General features: G+C 62.8%; 1 protein-coding gene across 1 annotated transcript in view; it reads right to left on the reverse strand.

Annotated features, from left to right (window-relative positions):
* Positions 1-21,722, reverse strand: part of LOC110468714 (transcription factor COE4) — a 29,971-nt gene extending 8,249 nt beyond the window's left edge. The window contains exons 1-11 of the mRNA XM_077782671.1: positions 21,592-21,722; positions 15,012-15,168; positions 14,428-14,491; positions 14,280-14,335; positions 14,041-14,114; positions 13,487-13,555; positions 8,671-8,752; positions 4,731-4,848; positions 2,847-2,980; positions 2,646-2,772; positions 100-188 (exon numbers count right to left, since the gene is read on the reverse strand). Of these exons, the coding sequence (XP_077638797.1) occupies positions 100-188; positions 2,646-2,772; positions 2,847-2,980; positions 4,731-4,848; positions 8,671-8,752; positions 13,487-13,555; positions 14,041-14,114; positions 14,280-14,335; positions 14,428-14,491; positions 15,012-15,168; positions 21,592-21,722 (1,101 nt within the window). The remainder of the gene's footprint in view (positions 1-99; positions 189-2,645; positions 2,773-2,846; positions 2,981-4,730; positions 4,849-8,670; positions 8,753-13,486; positions 13,556-14,040; positions 14,115-14,279; positions 14,336-14,427; positions 14,492-15,011; positions 15,169-21,591) is intronic.
* Positions 21,723-22,148: the final 426 nt, after the last annotated feature.

The raw sequence follows: 22,148 nt of genomic DNA on the forward strand, positions 1-22,148 counted from the left end.
TTGCCCCCGGGGCACTGCCAGGGAACCCCGGTGTCCCTGGGGTGTCCCTCCTGTCCCCCGGGGGTGCCGCTGTCCCCCGGGGGTGCCGCTGTCCCCCACCTTGGGCAGGCGCTCGGGGTCCCCGGGGTGCCGCGGGATCACCTTCTGCAGCCGCTGGAAGCCGTAGTCGATGGTGGGCTCGTTCAGGGCTGGGGACAGGGGACACCGCGGCGTCACCGTCACTGCCACCGTGGCCCGGGGCCGGGGACATTGTCCCAAGGGGTTGGGGCGCTGTCCCAGGTGTCTGTGTCACTGTCACAGGGGGCTCTGTCCCCTTCCCGGGGTCTGCGTTCCTTTCCTGGGGTTTGCGTCCCCATCCCACCAACTGTGTCACGGCCCCAGGTGTCCCCATCCCAAATCCAGGTGTCCCCAGGTGTCCCCATCCCAATCCAAGGTGTCCCAGGTGTCCCCATCCCAAATCCAGGTGTCCCCAGGTGTCCCCATTCCAATCCCCAGTGTCGCCATCCCATCCCTGGGTGTCCCCATCCCATTCCTGGGTGTCCCCATCCCATCCCTGGGTGTCCCCATCCCATTCCTGGGTGTCTCCATCCCAACTCCAGGTGTCTCCATCCCATTCCCAGGATTCTCCATCCCATTCTCGGGGGTCTCTACCACTTTATGGGGTTATGTGTCCCCTTCCCAGGTCTCTATCCCATTCCCAAGTGTCCCCATCCCAATCCCAATGTCCCCATCCAATTCCTGGGTGTCACCATCCCATTCCTGGGTGTCCCCTTTTCAATCCCAGGTGTTCCCATCCCATTCCTGGGTGTCACCATCTCATTCCCAAGTATCCCCATCCTAATCCTGATGTCCCCACCCCATTCCCAATGTCCCCAGATCAATCCCAGGTGTTCTTATCCCAGTCTCAATGTCCCCATCCCAGTCCTGATGTCCCCACCCCAATCTCCATGTCTCCATCCCATTCTCAGGTGTCCCCACTCCAATCCCAATGTCCCCTCCCCAACCCAGATGTCCCCTCCCCAGTCCCACTGTCCCCACCCCAGTCCCACTGTCTCCAATCCCACTGTCCCCAATCCTGCTGTCCCCATTCCCGCTGACCCCAGTCCCACTGTCCCCACCCCATTCCCGCTGTCCCCAATCTTGCTGCCCCCATTCCCGCTGTCCCAAATCCCACTGTCCCCAGTCCCACTGTCCCCTTTCCCGCTGTCCCCATTCCCGCTGTCCCCAGTCCAGTCCCACTGTCCTCAGTCCCGCTGTTCCCAGTCCAGTCCCGCTGTCCCCATTCCCGCTGTCCCCAGTCCCGCTGTCCCCAGTCCAGTCCCACTGTCCTCAGTCCCGCTGTCCCCAGTCCTGCTGTCCCCAATCCTGCTGCTCCCATTCCCACTGTCCCCAATCCCGCTGTCCCCAGTCCCGCTGTCCCCATTCCTGCTGTCCCCAGTCCAGTCCCACTGTCCCCATTCCCGCTGTCCCCAGTCCCGCTGTCCCCAGTCCCACTGTCCCCAGTCCCGCTGTCCCCATTCCAGTCCCACTGTCCCCATTCCCGCTGTCCCCAGTCCCGCTGTCCCCAGTCCCACTGTCCCCAGTCCCGCTGTCCCCATTCCAGTCCCGCTGTCCCCAATCCCGCTGTCCCAGTCCCGCTGTCCCAAATCCCACTGTTCCCATTCCCGCTGTCCCAGTCCCGCTGTCCCCAATCCCGCTGTCCCAGTCCCGCTGTCCCAAATCCCACTGTTCCCATTCCCGCTGTCCCATTCCCGCTGTCCCCAATCCCGCTGTCCCAGTCCCGCTGTCCCAAATCCCACTGTTCCCATTCCCGCTGTCCCAGTCCCGCTGTCCCCATTCCCGCTGTCCCCAGTCCCGCTGTCCCATTCCCGCTGTCCCCAATCCCGCTGTCCCCAGTCCCGCTGTCCCAGTCCCGCTGTCCCATTCCCGCTGTCCCCATTCCCGCTGTCCCCAGTCCCGCTGTCCCCAGTCCCGCTGTCCCCATTCCCACTGTCCCCAATCCCACTGTCCCATTCCCGCTGTCCCATTCCCGCTGTCCCCATTCCCGCTGTCCCCATTCCCCCTGTCCCAGTCCCGCTGTCCCCATTCCCACTGTCCCCAATCCCACTGTCCCATTCCCGCTGTCCCATTCCCGCTGTCCCCATTCCCGCTGTCCCCAATCCCCCTGTCCCCATTCCCGCTGTCCCCATTCCCGCTGTCCCCAATCCCCCTGTCCCCAATCCCCCTGTCCCCATTCCCGCTGTCCCCAATCCCACTGTCCCATTCCCGCTGTCCCATTCCCGCTGTCCCCATTCCCGCTGTCCCCATTCCCACTGTCCCCAATCCCACTGTCCCATTCCCGCTGTCCCCATTCCCGCTGTCCCCAATCCCCCTGTCCCCAATCCCCCTGTCCCCATTCCCGCTGTCCCCATTCCCGCTGTCCCCAATCCCCCTGTCCCCATTCCCGCTGTCCCCATTCCCCCTGTCCCCAGTCCCACTGTCCCATTCCCGCTGTCCCATTCCCACTGTCCCCATTCCCGCTGTCCCCATTCCCGCTGTCCCATTCCCGCTGTCCCCATTCCCACTGTCCCCATTCCCGCTGTCCCCATTCCCGCTGTCCCATTCCCGCTGTCCCATTCCCGCTGTCCCCTCTCCCCGTCCCTCACCGGTGTAGACGAAGCGTCCCGGGGCGCCCTTGCAGAAGTGCTTGGCCTTGTAGGACAGTGTCACCTCCACGACCCCCGGGATGTGGCGGGGGGGGGTCTGCACGCGGATGGCGTGGGGGGTGATGAGCTGCGGGGGGGACACGGCCTCAGCCTGGCCCGCGGTGTCCCCGAGCTGTCCCCGAGCCACCCCCGGGCCCGTACCTCGCTCCACACCAGCACGGTGCCGAAGAGCACCTGGAGGCCATCGAAGAAGTTGTCCCCGATGACGATGACGGTGGCACCGCCCGTGGTCCAGCCCTCGCTCGGGCTGATGGCCTTGATGCAGGGGGTGGCTGCTGGAGGGGACAGCGACAGCGACGGTGGGGACAGAGGGGTGGCAGGACAGGGACAGCGACGGTGGGGACAGAGGGGTGGCAGGACAGGGACAGCGATGGTGGGGACAGGGGTGCAGGGGACAGGGACAGGGAGGGCAGGGACAGAGGGGTGGCAGGACAGGGACAGCGATGGTGGGGACAGAGGGGTGGAGGGGACAGGGATGGTGGGGACAGAGAGGCGGGACAGGGACAGGGGTGACAGAGACAGAGGGGTGGAGGGGACAGGGACAGGGAGGGCAGGGACAGAGGGGTGCAGGGGACAAGGATGGTGGGGACAGAGGGGTGGCAGGACAGGGACAGCGATGGTGGGGACAGAGGGGTGGAGGGGACAGGGGTGGCAGGGACTGAGGGGTGCAGGGGACAGGGATGGTGGGGACAGAGAGGTGGCAGGACGGGGACAGCGATGGTGGGGACAAGGGGTTGCAGGGGACAGGGATGGTGGGGACAGAGGGGTGGAGGGGACAGGGACAGCGATGGCAGGGACAGAGGGGTGGAGGGGACAGGGGTGACAGGGACAGAGGGGTGGCAGGACAGGGACAGCGATGGTGGGGACAGGGGTGCAGGGGACAGGGATGGTGGGGACAGAGGGGTGGGACAGGGACAGGAGTGGCAGGGACAGAGGGGTGGCAGGACAGGGACAGCGATGGTGGGGACAGAGGGGTGGAGGGGACAGGGGTGACAGGGACAGAGGGTTGGGACAGGGACAGGGGTGACAGGGACAGAGGGGTGGCAGGACAGGGACAGTGATGGTGGGGACAGAGGGGTGGAGGGGACAGGGGTGACAGGGACAGAGGGGTGGCAGGACAGGGACAGTGATGGCAGGGACACAGAGGGGTGGGACAGTGACAGCGATGGTGGGGACAGAGGGGTGGGACAGGGACAGTGAGGTGGGAGCAGGGAAAAGGGGACAGGCATGGGGACACGGGGACAGTCAGTGACGTGGATATGGATGAAAACATGGACATGGACAGACATGGGGACAGGTATGGGGACACAGGGACAGGCATGGGGACAAGGGGACAGTCAGTGACATGGATATGGATGGAGACATGGACATGGAAAGGCATGGGGACAGGTATGGGGACACAGGGACATGGAGTGGGACAGATGTGGGGACAGGCACGGGGACACGGGGACAGGCATGGGGACACAGGGGCAAGGACATGGGGTGGGACAGATGTGGGGACAGGCATGGGGACATGGGCGTGGATGGGGACACAGACATGGATTGGGACAGACGTGGGGACACGAGGGCACGGACTGGGACAGACACGGACATGGACTGGGACAGACACAGGTGGCCACAGGGACATGGGGACAGATACGGGGACACAGGGACATGGACATGGCTGGGGAGGGACACAGGTGGCCACATGCACATGGCTGGGGACATGCACGTGTGACCATGGTGACACAGGTGGGGACAAACAGAGGCACTCACAGACACCCATCCTGGATGGGGACACTTGGGGACAGCAGGGTGGGGACACAGGGATCACCCTGGGGGTGCCAGGCCCGGCTGGGGGCTCCCAAAATTTGTCCCCAAGATGTCCCCAAGGTGGCCACAGTGACAGATGGCGAGGAACCCATGGATGGGCCACCAGACATTGGGGACAGCAGGGTGGGGACACAGGGATCATCCGGGGGGTGCCAGGCCACACTGGCAGGGTCCCAACACATGTCCCCAAGATGTCCCCAGGTGTCCCCTGACCTTCGGAGGGGTCGAGGCGCCGGGCGCGCCGGCCGTGCTTGGAGTTGTTGTGGACAAACATGTTGTCGGACACGGCCAGGACGTGGCCGTCCACGTGCACCGTGGTGGACACCACCACCTGCGGGGACAAGGGACACGGTCACCCCGCGCTGTCCCCTGGCCTGGCACACCACAGGGGCACTGCCTGTGGTGTCCCCAAGATGTCCCCAAGATGTCCCCATCCCTGTCACACTGCAGGGACACTGGGTGTGGTGTCCCCAAGGTGTCCCCATGATGTCCCCATCCCTGTCACACTGCAGGGGGACTGCGTGTGGTGTCCCCAAGGTGTCCCCATGATGTCCCCATCCCTGTCACACCGCAGGGACACTGGGCGTGGTGTCCCCAAGATGTCCCCATGATGTCCCCATCCCTGTCACACTGCAGGGGGACAGGGTGTGGTGTCCCCATGATGTCCCCATGATGTCCCCATCCCTGTCACACCGCAGGGACACTGTGCGTGGTGTCCCCAAGGTGTCCCCATGATGTCCCCATCCCTGTCACACTGCAGGGGGACTGCGTGTGGTGTCCCCAAGATGTCCCAATGATGTCCCCATCCCTGTCACACCGCAGGGACACTGGGTGTGGTGTCCCCAAGGTGTCCCCTCCACTAACGTGGCCCTGTCACACCACAAAGACGCTGTGTGTGCCGTCCCTGTGCTGGCCCCGAGGTGTCCCCACAATGTCCCCACCCCTGTCACAGCCCTGTCACATCGCGGGGACACTGTGTGTGGTGTCCCCAAGATGTCCCCACGATGTCCCCACCCCTGTCACAGCCCTGTCACACCACAGGAGGGGCCAGCTGTGGTGTCCCCACGGTGTCACAGGGGTGGCCCCCACAGCCTGGGGTCACCCGCCCACCCAGGGGACCCCCAGATTGCCGAGCTCCTTCCCCCAGGACACCCAGGGGACACCCAGGGGACACCCAGGGGACCCCAGACCCCTTTTAGGGCCATCCCCAACCCCAGCCCAGTCCCACAAGAGACCCCAAACCCCCCTGAGATTCCTCCAGAGACCCCAAACCCCTCAGGGCCACCCCCAACCCCACCCCAGCCTCACCTAGGGGACCCCAAACCCCTTTTTGGGTCATCCCGAGTCCCCCAAAACCCCTTGGGACCACCCCAAATTCCTCCCCAGGGGACCCCAAATGACTTTTAGGATCACCCCCAGCCCCTCAAATTGCCCCAGGTCCTCCCTCATCCAGCCCCTCCAGGGGACCCCAAACCCCATTTAGGGCCACCCCTTCAGGGACCTCCCCTGGCCCTTTTAGGATCACCCCCAGGGCCCCAAATTCCTCCCCAGGGGACCCCAAAACCCCCTGAGGCACCCTTAGGACCCCTCCAGGAGACCCCAAATCACTTTTAGGGTCACCCCTAATCCCCCAGATTCCCCCCAGAGGACCTCAAACCCCTTTTAGGGCCACCCCCAGCCCCCCAAACTCCCCCAGGGGACCTTAAACCCCCTTGAGGCCCCCTCGAGACCCTTCAGGAGACCCCAAACCCCTTTTAGGGTCACCCCCAAATTCCCCCAGGGGACCCCAAAACCTCCTCGAGGCCCACTCAGGACCCCTTCAGGAGACCCCAAACCTCATTTAGGGCCACCCCCAGTGCCCCAAATTTCCCCCCAGGGGACCCCAAAACCCCCTGAGGCCCACTCAGGACCCCTCCAGGAGACCCCAAACCCCTTTTAGGGTCACCCCCAAACTCCCCCAGGGGACCCCAAACCCCCTTAAGGCCCCCTCGAGACCCCTCCAGGAGACCCCAAACCTCATTTAGGGTCACCCCCTGTGCCCCAAATTTCCCCCTGGGGACCCCAAACCCCTTTTAGGGCCACCCCCAGCCCCCCAAACTCCCCCAGGGGACCCCAAACCCCCTTGAGACCCCTCCAGGAGACCCCAAACCCCTTTTAGGGTCACCCCCAAATTCCCCCAGGAGACCCCAAACCCCCTTGAGGCCCCCTCGAGACCCCTCCAGGAGACCCCAAACCTCATTTAGGGTCACCCCCAGTGCCCCAAATTTCCCCCAGGGGACCCCAAACCCCTTTTAGGACCACCCCCAGCCCCCCAAACTCCCCCAGGGGACCCCAAACCCCCTTGAGACCCCTCCAGGAGACCCCAAACCCCTTTTAGGGCCACCCCCAAACTCCCCCAGGGGACCCCAAACCCCCTTGAGACCCCTCCAGGAGACCCCAAACCCCTTTTAGGGCCACCCCCAGTGCCCCAAATGTCCCCCAGGGGACCCCAAACCCCTTTTAGGACCACCCCCAGCCCCCCAAACTCCCCCAGGGGACCCCAAACCCCCTTGAGACCCCTCCAGGAGACCCCAAACCCCTTTTAGGGTCACCCCCAAACTCCCCCAGGGGACCCCAAACCCCCTTGAGGCCCCCTCGAGACCCCTCCAGGAGACCCCAAACCCCTTTTAGGGCCACCCCCAGTGCCCCAAATGTCCCCCAGGGGACCCCAAACCCCTTTTAGGGCCACCCCCAGCCCCCCAAACTCCCCCAGGGGACCCCAAACCCCCTTGAGACCCCTCCAGGAGACCCCAAACCTAATTTAGGGCCACCCCCAGTGCCCCAAATGTCCCCCAGGGGACCCCAAACCCCTTTTAGGGCCACCCCCAGCCCCCCAAACTCCCCCAGGGGACCCCAAACCCCCTTGAGACCCCTCCAGGAGACCCCAAACCCCTTTTGGGGTCACCCCCAAACTCCCCCAGGGGACCCCAAACCCCCTTGAGGCCCTCTCGAGACCCTTCAGGAGACCCCAAACCCCTTTTAGGGCCACCCCCAGTGCCCCAAATTTCCCCCAGGGGACCCCAAACCCCTTTTAGGGCCACCCCCAGCCCCCCAAACTCCCCCAGGGGACCCCAAACCCCCTTGAGACCCCTCCAGGAGACCCCAAACCCCTTTTAGGACCACCCCCAGTCCCCCATCCCCTAAAAGGAAACCCCCCCCCCAAATTCCCGTCCCCCCCTAATCCCACAAACCCCCCCCCCACTTTTCCCCGCTGCTCTCCCGCCGCCGATGCCGCGATGCAAATGGGGTCGTTAATCACCGAAATGTCATAATTAACATCTCGTTACCGAGCCCTGATGAACTTCGGGGGGGGCCAGGACCCAGCTGCGACCGAGGGGGGGTGGAGGGTTGAGGGGTGGGGGCGGAGATTTTAGGGTTTCCAAGCCGGATTTGGGGTTTTTTTTATAGGGTGGCGGTAAATTTGGGATTTTTTTTCCAAAGGGGTCGAAGGGAATTGGGACTCGATTCCCCCCGAACGGGGGGAATCGAGTCCCCAATTCCCTTCGACCCCTTTGAGGAATCTTTCTGGGGTCGCCTGCACCTCACCCCCCATTTTTTGGGGTCAAAATTTGGGGTTTCGTATAGGGTGGCGATCATTTTTTGGGCTGGCGGTAAATTTAGGATTTTTCAAAGGAATCTATGGGAATTGGGGACTCGATTCCACTCAACCCCTTTGGGGAAATCTTTTTGGGGTCACCTGAACCCCTTTTTGGGATTTTCTCCATGATGTCCTCAAATGCCACCTGGAAGTGTCACCTTTTATAGGGTGGTGGTGGATTTTTTGGGATGGCAGTAAATTTGGGATTTTTCAAAGGAATCTATGGGAATTGGGGACTCGATTCCACTCAACCCCTTTGGGGAAATCTTTTTGGGGTCACCTGAACCCCTTTTTGGGATTTTCTCCATGATGTCCCCAAATGCCACCTGGAAGTGTCACCTTTTATAGGGTGGTGGTGGATTTTTTGGGATGGCAGTAAATTTAGGATTTTTCAAAGGAATCTATGGGAATTGGGGACTCGATTCCACTCAACCCCTTTGGGGAAATCTTTTTGGGGTCACCTGAACCCCTTTTTGGTGTCCCCTCCACCCTCTAGGTGATGTCCCCAAGTGTCACCTGGAAGCGCCGCATGTCCCGCGGGTTCCCGGCGTTTTTCAGGCAGTTCTGGTTGCACTTGAGGAAAAACTTGAGGAAAAACCTGGAATGGGGTAAAAAAAAAAATTAAAAAAAAAAAAAAAAAAAAAAAGAGGGGACAAACGTGTCCCCATGGTGTCCCCAATCCCGGTGTCCCCGTCCTGTCCCTGTTCTACTGGCCCTTCTTGTCACCACCCCATCGTTGTCCCCATCCCATTGTCCTCATCCCCATCCCAGTATTCCCATCCTGGTGTCCCCATCCTGTCCCTTTTTGTCACCATCCCATCATTGTCCCCATCCCCAACTCAGTGTTCCCCATCCTGTCCCCATCCCAGTGTCCCCATCCTGGTGTCCCATCCTGTCCCTTCTTGTCACCACCCGTCATTGTCCCCATCTCCATCTTGGTGTCCCCATCCCAGTGTCCCATCCTGTCTGTGTTCTGCTGTCCCTTCTTGTCATCACCCCATCATTGTCCCCATCCCAGTGTCCCCATTCTGTCCCTGTCCCAATGTCCCCATCCCCATCCCAATGTCCCATCCTGTCCCTGTCCCAATGTCCCCATCCCAATGTCCCATCCTGTCCCTGTCCCAGTGTCCCCATCCTGTCCCCATCCCAATGTCCCATCCTGTCCCTGTTCTGCAGTTCCTCTTCCCCATCCCCATTCTGGTGTCCCCATCCTGTCTCCATCCCGTTGTCCCCATCCCTGTCCTGCTCTGTCCCCATCCCAGTGTCCCCATCCAAATGTCCCATCTTGTCCTTCTTCCACTGTCCCCATCCCACCATGTCACCCTGTCCCCACCCCAGTGTCCCCATCTTGTCCCTATCCACTGTCCCCATCCAGCTGTCCCTTCCTATCCCCATCCCACAATGTCACCCTGTCCCCACCCCTCTGTCCTGCTCTGTCCCCATCCCTGTGTCCCATCCCATCCCAGTGTCCCCATCCCAATGTCCCCCCTGCCGTGGCACAGGTGACACTGTTGGGGACAATGGGGTGGGAGACACGCAGGTTCCCATCCCAGCATCCCCATCCCCAGTGTCCCCATTCCCATGTCCCACCCCATCCCAATGTCCCACCCTGTCCCCATCCCATCCCAGTGTCCTCATCCCAGTGTCCCACCCTGTCCTCATCCCCAGTGTCCCCATTCCCATGTCCCACCCCAGTGTCCCTCCCTGTCCCCATCCCCAGTGTTCCCATCCCATCCCAGTGTCCCACCCTGTTCCCATCCCAGTGTCCCCATTCCCATGTCCCACCCCATCCCAGTGTCCCACCCTGTTCCCATCCCATCCCAGTGTCCCCATCCCAGTGTCCCATCCTGTTCCCATCCCAGTGTCCCTCCCCGTCCCCATCCCAGTGTCCTTCCCTGTCCCCATCCCAGTGTCCCCATTCCCATGTCCCATCCCAGTGTCCCTCCCCGTCCCCATCCCGCTGGAGGTGACACCGGGATCGTCACACGGAGGTTTGGGGACATCTGCGGGACCCCAGGTGGGGTCACCCCCGGGTCAGGCTGGGGGGACATGGAGGAGGATTCCAGGGAATGGTGATCCCACAAAAAAAAGGGATCCCACAAAAAAAAGGGTTTTCAGGGAAAGGGGATCCCACAAAAAAGGGGATCCCACAAAAAAGGGGATCCCACAAAAGGAGGTCCCAGAAAAAGAGGATCCCATGGAAAAGGGGTCTCAGGGAGAGGAAATCCCACAAAAAGGGGATCCCAGAAAAAAGTGTCCCAGGAATCCCACAAGAAAGGGGCACCCTGGACGAGGGGACCCCACAAAAAGGGATCCCACAAAAAGGAGCTGCCATGGAGGGCAGGATCCCATGGAAAGGGGGCCCCAGGGAATGGGAATCCCACAAAAAGGGGATCCCATGGAAAAGGGGCCTCACGGAGAGGGGATTCCCATGGAAAAGGGGGATCCCAAAAAAAGGGGATCCCAAAAAACAAGGGGATCTCATGGAAAAAGGGTCCCACAGAAAGGGGATCCTGGCGAAAGGGGGTCCCACGGTGTGGGGATCCCAGGGAAAGAGGATCCCAGGAAGCAGCGACCCCACAAAAAGCAGATCCCATGGAAAGGGGGATCCCACAAAAAGCAGATCCCATGGAAAGGGGGATCCCACAAAAATTAGATCCCATGGAAGGAGGGGGCACAAGGAGAGAGGATCCCATGGAATGGGGAGATCCCAAAAAAAGAGGGATCCCACAAAAGGGGGATCCCACAAAAAGGGGATCCCACAAAAAGGGATCTCATTTATAGGATCCCATGGAAAAAGGGGATCCCAGAAAAAGGGGTCTCATTTCTAGGACCCCATGGAAAAGGGGGACCCCACTAAAAAGGATCTCACACTGAGGGGGTCCCGACCCCACAGAAAGGGGGTCCCACCTTATGGGACAACACAGGAAAAGGGGGGGTCCCCCCATTCCCCCCATTCCCATTTCCATTCCCGGGTGGTATTCAGGGCAAGGAAGGGGTGGGAAAACGCCCCAAAAACGCCCCAAAAACGCCGGAAACCGCCCCAAAAACCACCCCGAAAACGGCCCCGCCATCCCCGGCACAGCGCGGCCGGGGGGACCCCAAACCTCCCCCCAAAAAAACCCCACAAAAATCCCCCTAAATCCCCCAAATCCCAGCCCCAGGTAGGGGGGCTGGGGCTGAACCCCCGCGAGTTAAAAATACGGGGCCGGCGCATTAATTAGCATCGCTAATTACCATTGAATATGCAAATGCCCGGCGCCGCTGCCGAGCACCTTCTGCTCGCGGCGCATAAATTTGAATGCGCAATTAGCATAATCGTGGCTAATTAATGAGAAGCGTCAATTTTCGCTGCCGGGTAATTTGATTAACGCCGCGAGAGGGGCACTTAGCGCGCTCTCAAACCAGCGGGGCTGGCCCGGGGGGGGACACGGGGACACGGGGGACAGGGGGGGACCCGCGGGAGGGATGGGGACACGGCTGGCCCTGCGTGACCCCCCGAAAGGGACGGGGACGGGGACATGGGACACCCCGAAAGTGACGGGGATGGGGACAGGGGACACCCCGAAAATGATGGGGACAGGGGACTGGGGACACCCCAAAAGTCCTGGGGATGGGGACAGGGGACACAACGAAAGTGACGGGGATGGGGACAGGGGACACCCCGAAAGTGATGGGGATGGGGAAAGGGGACACAACGAAAGTGACAGGGGTGGGGACAGGGGACACAGGACACCCCAAAAAACACAGGGATGGGGACAGGGGACACCGCGAAAGCCCAGAGGCAGGTTGGGGACACCCCAAAAGTGACAGGGATGGGGACACGGGACACAAAAAAAGTGACAGGGATGGGGACAGGGGACACAACGAAAGTGATGGGGACAGGGGACTGGGGACACCCCAAAAGTAATAGGAGTGGGGACAGGGGACACCCCAAAAGTCCTGGGGATGGGGACAGGGGACACCCCAAAAGTGACAGGGATGGGGACAGGGGACACCCCAAAAGCCCTGAGGCAGGTTGGGGACACCCCAAAAATTACAGGGATGGGGACAGGGGACACAACGAAAGTGATGGGGACAGGGGACTGGGGACACCCCAAAAGTCCTGAGGACAGGGACAGGGGACAACCCGAAAGTCCTGGGGATGGGGACAGGGGACACAACAAAAGTGACAGGGGTGAGGAGAGCAGACACAGGACACCCCAAAAATGACAGGGATGGGGACAGGGGACACCCCGAAAGCCCAGAGGCAGGTTGGGGACACCCCAAAAGTGATGGGGATGAGGACAGGGACACCCCAAAAGCCCTGAGGCAGGTTGGGGACACCCTGAAAGGGACAGGGATGGGGACAGGGGACTGAAGACACCCCAAAAGTCCTAGGAATGGGGACAGGGGACACCCCAAAAACCCTGGGGTGGGTTGGGGACATCCCAAAAATGACAGGGATGGGGACACGGGACACCCTAAAAGTGCTGCGAATGGGGACACCCTGGAAGTCCTGGGGCAGGTTGGGGACACCCCAAAAGTGTTGTGAATAGGGACAGGGGACACCCCAAAAGTCCTGGGGTGGGTTGGGGACACTCCTGGAACTGGTGACCCCCAAAAGTCTTGGGAAAAGGGAGAGGGGACTGGGGACACCCCAAAAGTCCTGTGGCTGAGGGACAAGTTGGGGACACTCCTGGAAGTGGGTGACCCCCCGGAGAAGTGATGGGGATGAGGGTTGGGGACACCCCAAAAGTCCTGGGGCGGGCTGGGGACATGCCTGAAACTGGGTGACACCCCAAAAGTCAGGGGGCTCAGGACATTTGGGACATTTAGGAAACTGCCACCAACCATCGGGGTGTCACCTCCCACGGGGACACCGGTCCCAGGGGGGTCCTGTGACCCCAAAAGCGCCATGGTGGGGACAGCCCCAGGACACCTGCGGGACAGGGGACACGGGGACAGTGGCAGTGACAAGGGGACAACAAGTGACAACCCTGGGCTTGGCTTGGGGACACCAGGGAGGTGACACCAGGACAGGCAGGAGGACCCCGGTGGGGACAGGGACAGAGGGACCACGGTGGCCTCAGGGACAGGGACACAGCCACCCTGAGGTGTCCCCAGCGTGCCAGTGCCACCTCCATTATTGATGTGACATCTGTCACCGCTGTCACCCCCTGGGGACACCCGGAGCGCCCTGTGCTGTCCCTTGTCTCATCAGCATCATGTCCCCAAGCCTGGGGACATCGCCGGTGGCTGCCACCCCCTCCAGGTGGCCACGAGGTCTCCCGATGTCCCCAGCGTCCCCAGTGTCCCCTGATGTCCCCAGTGTCCCCGGTGTCCCCAGCACCTGTCGATGATGACGGGGTCCGAGGGGGTCTCGTTGCGGTTCCCGCAGCTCTTCTTGTCACAGCAGCGGCTGGACACGGGGACAGCAGGTGACATCAGGGGACAGCGAGGCCTGAGGGACCCCCAAACGCCACGGGGAGACGCGCCAGGTCCTCGTGTCCCACCCTCGGACCGTGCCGTCACACAGGGGTGGGACAGAGGGGACACCAGGGAGGGGACAGGGCGGGGAGGGGACACCCAGGGGTGTCACTTTTCCGCCCCTTTATGGGGTTGGGGACAGATTTGGGTGGCCCGGGGACTCCGTGTCACCCCCGGGTGGCTCTGAAGGGGTTGGGGACCCACCCCGGGGCTCCGTGTCACCCCCAGGGGACACAGCAGGGCCACCCGCAGTCCCCAACCACGAGCGGGGGACACCGGGGGTGGCCTGTCCGCTGCCGTGGGGTTAATTAGCGGCGCTGGCTCTGCTGGTTAATTAGCACGGCGCCGTTAAGCACGAGCGGGCCCTGAAGGGACCTTGGGGACACCCGTGTCACCCCCCGGCTGTCCCCAGCCCACCTGCACATGATCTCGTGGGTCAGCAGCACCCGGCACATCTCGGGGTTCTTGTCCTGCCCCTCGTAAATGATGGCCTGGAGGGGACACCGAGGGGACAGCGGCGACACCGGGGTGGCACCGGGGAGGCGCTCCCGAGCCCTGTCACCTGCGCCACCTCCCCGCCCCGCCCAGATGTGGCCGCAGCGACATCCAGATGTTCCCGGCGGGGATTTGGGGGGCGGGATTTGGGGTCTCGGTACCTGCTTGGACATGGAGTCGATGAGGCGGACGTACAAATCCTGCTCGGTGCGCAGCCCTGCGGGGACAGCGGAGGGGTCACCCCGCTTGTCACCTCCCCTTGGGGACACCCCAAAAGCCACCCGCAGCCCCCCAAAACCCCGCGCCCACCGTTGCTGTAGAGCAGCTGCAGCCGGTAGTGGATCCCGTTGTTGGTTTTCTCCCCGTTCTGCTCCTTGAGGCGGGGGGACAAAATTCACGGCCAGGGGTCAGTTGGTCACTCCGTGTCCACTCCTGGTCACTCCGTGTCCCCTCCTGGTCACTCTGTGTCCCTCCCACCCCACCTGGGGGCCACTCGTGCCATGAGTTGGGGTCGCGCTCCGGGCTGCCCCGCCCCGCTGTGAGCGGCCCCATGGGAGTTTTGGGGTTTTTTTGGGGTGGTTTTGGGGTTTTTTTGGGGTGGTTTTGGGGGTTTTTGGGGTTTTTTGGGGGTTTCTCACCCACGCTCCGGGCTGGGCCGTGGCTGCTCTGCCCCGCTGCGAGCAGCCCCACGGGAGTTTTGGGGTGGTTTTGGGATTTTTTTGGGGTGGTTTTGGGGTGGTTTTGGGGTTTTTTGGGGGTTTCTCACCCGTGCTCCGGGCTGGGCCGTGGCTGCTCTTCCCCGCTGCGAGCGGCCCCGTGGGAGTTTTGGGGTGGTTTGGGGGTTTTTTTGGGGTGGTTTTGGGGGTTTTTTGGGTTTTTTGGGGGTTTCTCACCCGCTCCTTCTCCACGAAGTCGATGAAGCAGGTGCGCTCCACCTCCACGGGCTGGCCCTGGCGGTCGTACATGGCCAGCACGAAGTGGAAGAAGTTGGACTTGCGCAGGTTGGCCGGCGGCTGCTTCTCGAAGTGAGCGCGGGCCAGCGACACCCCGCTGCGACAGGCCACGGTGAGGGGACAGCCGCGACGGCGCCGCGGCCACAACCCCGGCACCGCCCGCGGCCGCGACGCCGAGCCCCCAGAACCCCACTCCTGGGGATCCCCAGCCCCGGGAGCCCAAATCCTGGGGATCCCTGTGCCAAAGAACCCATCCTGGGGATGTCCAGCACCGAGATCCCAAACACAAATCCTGGGGATCCCTGTGCCAAAGAACCCATCCTGGGGATGTCCAGCACCGAGATCCCAAATCCTGGGGATATCCAGCACCAAGATCCCAAATCCTGGGGATGTCCAGCACTGGGAACCCAAATCCTGGGGATCCCTGTCCCAAAGAACCCCAACCCTGGGGACCCACAGCACCAAGAACCCAAATCCTGGGGATGCTCATCCCTGAAAACCCCAGTCCTGGAGATCCCCAGCAGCAGGAACCCAAATCCTGGGGATCCCCAACACTGAGATCCCAAATCCTGGGGATGCCCATCCCAAAAAAATCCCCATGCCTGAAAACCCCAACCCTGGGGATCCCCATCCCAAAAAAACCCAGACCTGAGATCCCAAATCCTGGGGATCCCCAGCACCGGGAACCCAAATCCTGAGCATCCCCATCCCAAAGAACCCAAATCCTGGGGATCCCCGTCCCAAAAAAAACCCATCCTGGGGATCTCCAGCACCGGGAACCCAAATCCTGAGCATCCCCATCCCAAAGAACCCAAATCCTGGGGATCCCTGTCCCAAAAAAACCCAGACCTGTGGATCCCCAGAACCGGGAACCCAAATCCTGAGCATCCCCATCCCAAAGAACCCCAACCCTGGGGATCCCCAGCACCAAAATCCCAAATCCCGGGCATCCCCATCCCAAAGAACCCCAACCCTGGGGATCCCCAGCACCAGAACTCCAACCCTGGGGATCCCCAGCACCGGGAACCCCCAAACCCCATCTGGCGGACCCCCAGGACTGGGACCGTCAGTGCCCCATCCCGGGGACCCCCAGCACCCCCTCCCTGGGATCCCCATCCCCGAGAACCCCACACCTGGGGATCCCCAGCCCCAGAACCCCCAAAACCCGTCCAGGGCAACCCCAACACCGGGATCATCAGCACCCCATCCCTGGGATCCCCATCCCCAAGAACCCAAATCCTTGGGAGCCCCAAAACTCTGGCACAGGGACCCCCCAGCACCCCATTACCAGGAACCCCAAAACCATGGAACACCAACACCCTAGCACCCCATTGCCAGGATTTCCATCCCCTAGAACCCAAATTTTGGGGACCCCCCACCCCCGGCACCCCATTACCAGGACACTCAAAAATTCACCCCGGGACCCCCAAAATCTCCTCCATGGGACACCCGAACCCCAGCACCCCGTCCCAGGGACCCCCCAAAATCTCCTCCATGGGACACCAGCGTCCCATCCTGGGGACTGCCATGACCCCAATACTGGGGCCCCCAAAACCTCAGCACCGGGACCCCCAGACCTTCCTCCATGGGACCCCCCAGCACCATGTCCCCAGAATCCCAAAATCCCCAAATCCCAAAATCCAGTCCTCGGGACCCCCGGCACCCGGGCCTGGCACCCCCAAAACTTACAGCACCCTGTCCCCAGGGCCACCAGCCTGTCCCCAAGGCCACCAGGCTATCCCTAAGACCACCAGGACCCCATCCCCAGGGCCACCAGCCTGTCCTTAAGGCCACCAGGATTCCATCCCCAGGGCCACCAGCCAGATTCCAAGACCCCCAGGACCCTGTCCCCCGGGCCACCAGCCTGTCCCCAAAGCCACCAGCCTGTCCCCAAGATGCTCAGGACCCTGTCCCCCGGGCCACCAGCCTGTCCCCAAAACCACCAGCCTGTCCCCAAGATGCCCAGGACTCCATCCCCAGGGTCACCAGCCTGTCCCCAGGTCCACCAGCCTGATTCCAAGACCCCCAGGACCCTGTCCCCAAGGCCACCAGCCTGTCCCTAAGGCCACCAAGATTCCATCCCCAAAACCACCAGCCTGTCCCCAAGATGCCCAGGAGTCCATCCCCAGGGCCACCAGCCTGTCCCCAAGGCCACCAGCCTGTCCCTAAGGCCACCAGGATTCCATCCCCAAGGCCACCAGTCTGTCCCCAAGACCCCCAGGATTCCATCCCCAAGGCCACCAGCCTGTCCCCAAGACCCCAGGACCCTGTCCCCCGGGCCACCAGCCTGTCCCTAAGGCCACCAAGATTCCATCCCCAAAACCACCAGCCTGTCCCCAAGATGCCCAGGAGTCCATCCCCAGGGCCACCAGTCTGTCCCCAAGACCCCCAGGATTCCATCCCCAAGGCCACCAGGACCCTGTCCCCAAGGCCACCAGCCTGTCCCCAAGGCCACCAGCCTGTCCCCAACACCCCCTCCGTGGGGCCCTCCCTGTCCCGGGTAGGGGACACAGGTGGGGACACCCTGCCCCTGACATCGGGGACACGAGGGGACAGGGGGGACACCCCTGAGCCCTCCCCGCGCTGCCATCCCCCAGTGCCACCTCTGGGCTCGCCGCTGTCACCGCTGCTGTCCCTGCCCCGACACCCGCGGTGACAGCAGAGCCACTTCAGAGACGACGGCTCCAGCACAATCCCCGCCACTGTCACCGTGTCCCCACCCCCTGGTGGCCCCTGTCCCCTCGGTGTCCCCCTGGCAGCAGCAGAGCGGGTCCCCAGTGTCACCCCCCGCCACAGCCACGCACAAACCCAGCCCTTGGGGACCTTGGTGACACTCTGGGGACATTTCCCCAAGGAAAAAATCCTTCAGCTGCTCCCCAGGGTCCCAAACTGTCCCCAGGGACACGGGCAGGGTCCCAAACTGTCCCCAGGGTCACCCGCGGGGGTCCCAAATTGTCCCCAGGGTCACCCGCGGGGGTCCCAAACTGTCCCCAGGGACACCCGTGGGGTCCCAAACTGTCCCCAGTGTCACAGGCAGGGTCCCAAATTGTCCCCAGTGTCACAGGCAGGGTCCCAAATTGTCCCCAGGGTCACTCGGGGGGTCCCAAATTGTCCCCAGGGTCACCCGTGGGGCCCCAAACTGTCCCCAGGGACACGGGCAGGGTCCCAAATTGTCCCCAGGGTCACTCGGGGGGTCCCAAACTGTCCCCAGGGTCACCCGCAGGGGTCCCAAACTGTCCCCAGGGACACAGGCAGGGTCCCAAACTGTCCCCAGGGTCACCCGCAGGGGTCCCAAACTGTCCCCAGGGACACGGGCAGGGTCCCAAATTGTCCCCAGGGTCACCTGGCGAGGTGACAATACCTGTGCGCGGCCACCACAAACGGGTCACACCATGTCCCCACACCTGCCGTGGCCACCGCGGCGTGTCCCTTGTCCCCTCCGGGTCCCACCCCGCGGGGACACCTCTGTCCCCTCTCTGTCCCCCCCCTACAACGGGACAGCGGCGCCCGCGGCTCCTTCCAACCCCAAAAATTCCCCTCCGCGCCCCCCAAAACCGCCTCGGTGACAGGCGGGGGTGGCTCTGCCTGTCGCCGCTGTCCCCCGCCGTGTCCCCCCCGCGCCGCCAGCCCCGCCCGCCGCGTTAATTAATTATTAAAGGCAATCAAGCATTTCCAAGCAGCCGCGGCCCCGGCGCTTCCAGGAAAGCCCGGGTTTGGGGGGGGGGGGCTCGGGGGGCTTGGGGACCCCCACCCCACCGCGGGGACACGGCGGGGGTCACCCCGCACCTGCAGGAGCTGGGTGCCAACCCCTTGGGGACACTGCGGTGGCCTTGGGGACGCTGGTGACACCCACCACCACCACCACCACCACAGCCAGGTGTCCCCAGGCGTGGTGGCACACGCCCAGCTGCCACCAGGGTGGCACAAGGAGGGCGGGAGGGGACAGCCCCAAGTGGCCAGGGCTCCGCTGGGTGACACGTCCCTGTCACCGCTGCCAGCCCCCGCTGTGTCCCTGTGTCCCGCGGAGCCTTTGGGGACACCGGGACAAGGCCAGCAGCTCCCTGGGAATCCCAGGCTGGCACTGCCGTCCCTCAGCTGTGTCACACTGTCACCCCCGGGGGTGGCTGTCACCGCGGTGGTGGCCGTGCTGGAGTCCCTTTGGGGGTGTTCCCTGAGGTTTTCCGGCACCCCGAAGTTTTGGGGGGACCCCAGGGAGCCGCCATGACCATTTGGGGACACCCCAAACACGGCAGAGGGGACAGCAGGACAGGGGACAGGGGTGGCACTGACCCCTCTGGGCACATGTGGGAGAGAGGGACAGGGGAGAGGGGACACTGAGGGAGGGCAGGGATGGGATTTGAGCCCCCAAAAGGGCAGGGAATGGGATTTGAGCCCCCCGGAAAAGGCAGGAATGGGATTTGAGCATCCCAGAAAAGGCAGGAATAGGATTTGAGCCCCCAAAAGGGCAGGGACTGGGATTTGAGCCCCCCGGAAAAGGCAGGAATGGGATCTGAGCCCCCCAAAACGGCAGGGAATGGGATTTGAGCCCCCCCAAAGAGAAAGGAATGGGATTTGAAGTCCCCAGGAGGACAGGGAATGGGATTTGAGCCCCCCAAAAGGGCAGGGATGGGATTTGAGCCCCCCCAAAACAGCAAGGAATGGGATTTGAGCCCCCAAAAGGGCAGGGATGGGATTTGAGCCCCCCAAAAGGGCAGGGAATGGGATTTGAGCCCCCAAAAGGGCAGGGATGGGATTTGAGCCCCCCAAAAGGGCAGGGAATGGGATTTGAGCCCCCCAAAAGGGCAGGGATGGGATTTGATGTCTCCAGAAAAGGCAGGAATGGGATTTGAGCCCCCCAGAAAAGGCAGGAATGGGATTTGAGGTCTCCAGGAGGGCAGGGAATGGGATTTGAGCCCCCAAAAGGGCAAGGAATTGGATTTAACCCCCCTGGAAAAGACAGGAATGGGATTTGAGCCCCACGGAAAAGGCAGGAGTGGGATTTGAGCCCCCCGGAAAAGGCAGGAATGGGATCTGAGCCCCCCGGAAAAGGCAGGAATGGGATTTGAGCCCCCCGGAAAAGGCAGGAATGGGATTTGAGCCCCCCGGAAAAGGCAGGAGTGGGATTTGAGCCCCCCCAAAAGAGCAGGGAATGGGATTTGAGCCCCACAAAAGGGCAGGGAATGGGATTTGAGGTCTCCAGAAAAGGCAGGAATGGGATTTGAGCCCCCCCCAAAACAGCAAGGAATGGGATTTGAGCCCCCAAAAAAGGCAGGAATGGGATTTGAGACCCAAAAGAGCAAAGAGTGGGATTTGAGCCCCCCCGAAGAGCAAGGAATTGGATTTAAACCCCCTGGTACAGGCAGGGATGGGATTTGAGCCCCCCGGAAAAGGCAGGAATGGGATTTGAGCCCCCCGGAAAAGGCAGGAATGGGATTTGAGCCCCCCAGAAAAGGCAGGAATGGGATTTGAGCCCCCTGGAAAAGGCAGGGATGGGCACAGATCCCGTTCCCGGTGGCACAAACCCCTGGCAGCTGAAACCCACCGGGATCCCGGGATGCCCAGGGCACCGGGACAGGGGATCCAGAGGCCCAAGGAATGCCAGGAAAAATGGGGGGCACATCTTGGAATGCCCCTGGAGCCCGTGGGACCCAGGAGCCCAGAATGCCCACGGGGCATGGAATACCCTGGAATTCCCACAGCTGATGCCCAGGGATGCCCACAGGACCTGGAATTCCCGTGGATCCCAGAACACTCCCAAAACCCAGGATGCCCACAGCCCCTGGAATGCCCGCAGTGCCCAGGAGGGTTGCAGAGCTCGGGATGCCCGTGGAATTTGGGACTTTGGGATCTCTGCAGAGCCCAGGATGTCTGTGGAATTTGGGATGCCCACTGAGCCAGGGACACCGATGGAATTTGGGATCTCTGGCAGAGCCAGATATGCCCGTGGAATTTGGGATACCTGTGGAGCCAGGGATGCCCGTGGAATTTGGGATACCCGCGGAGCCAGGGATGCCCATGGAATTTGGGATCTCTGGCAGAGCCAGGGATGCCCGTGGAATTTGGGATACCCGCGGAGCCAGGGATGCCCATGGAATTTGGGATATCTGGCAGAGCCAGGGATGCCCGTGGAATTTGGGATATCTGGCAGAGCCAGGGATGCCCGTGGAATTTGGGATGCCCACGGAGCCAGGGATGCCCGTGGAATTTGGGATGCCCACGGAGCCTGGCACATCCACAGCCCCTGGCATGCCCGCACCCCTGGAATGCCCACGGAAGCCGGGATACCCGAGGAGCTCAGGATGTGCAGAGCCCTGGAATGCCCAGAGAACCGGGATGCCCACAGCCCCTGGAATTCCCGTGGAACCCGGGATACCCGCACCGACCCACGGAGCTCGGGTTGCATCCATCCCGCAACCCCCAGAGCCGCCGGGCTGTCCCCGGGTCGTCCCGGATCTGTCCCGAATGTGTCCCAAATGTGTCCCCGAGCTGTCCCCGAGCTGTCCCCGAGCTGTCCCCTTACCTCTGCGCCGCCGTGCTGGCGTCCAGGATGCCGGTGCCCTGCAGCCAGCGGCCGGCGGGGAGCCCCGCGCTCAGCGGCTCCTCCTTCATGGGGACCCCCCCCCGGGGCAGCGCCTCCTGCACCGAGAACATCACCGGGGGCTCAGGGGGACCCCCGCACCCCCCCAGCCCCCAGCCCCGCGCTCAGCACCGGGCAGGTGCCGGGGGCCGCCGTCCCGGCCGCCGGGGAAGCGGCATCTGCGGAGGGAGGGAGGGAGAGGGAGGGGAGAGGGAGGGGAGGGGGAGGGAGGGGGAGGCTCCGGGGGGGTGTCGGGGGGAGGGAGGAGGGGGCAGAGCCCGAGAAGTTGGAGCTGGAGGAGCCCCGGAGCCGCGGGAGGGGAGGGGAAGGGGCGGGAGGAGGCGCGGGGGGAGAGGGAGGGAGGGAGGAGTGGAGGGAGGGATGGGGAGGAAGGAGGGAGGGAAGGAGGAAGGCTCAGAGGAGCGGAGGGAGGGAGGGAGGCCCGGAGGAGGAGTAGAAGGATGGAGGGAGGGATGGAGGGAGGGAGGGAGGCCCGGAGG

Source organism: Lonchura striata, chromosome 4, assembly GCF_046129695.1.
Source record: "Lonchura striata isolate bLonStr1 chromosome 4, bLonStr1.mat, whole genome shotgun sequence".
Lineage (NCBI taxonomy): Eukaryota > Metazoa > Chordata > Aves > Passeriformes > Estrildidae > Lonchura > Lonchura striata.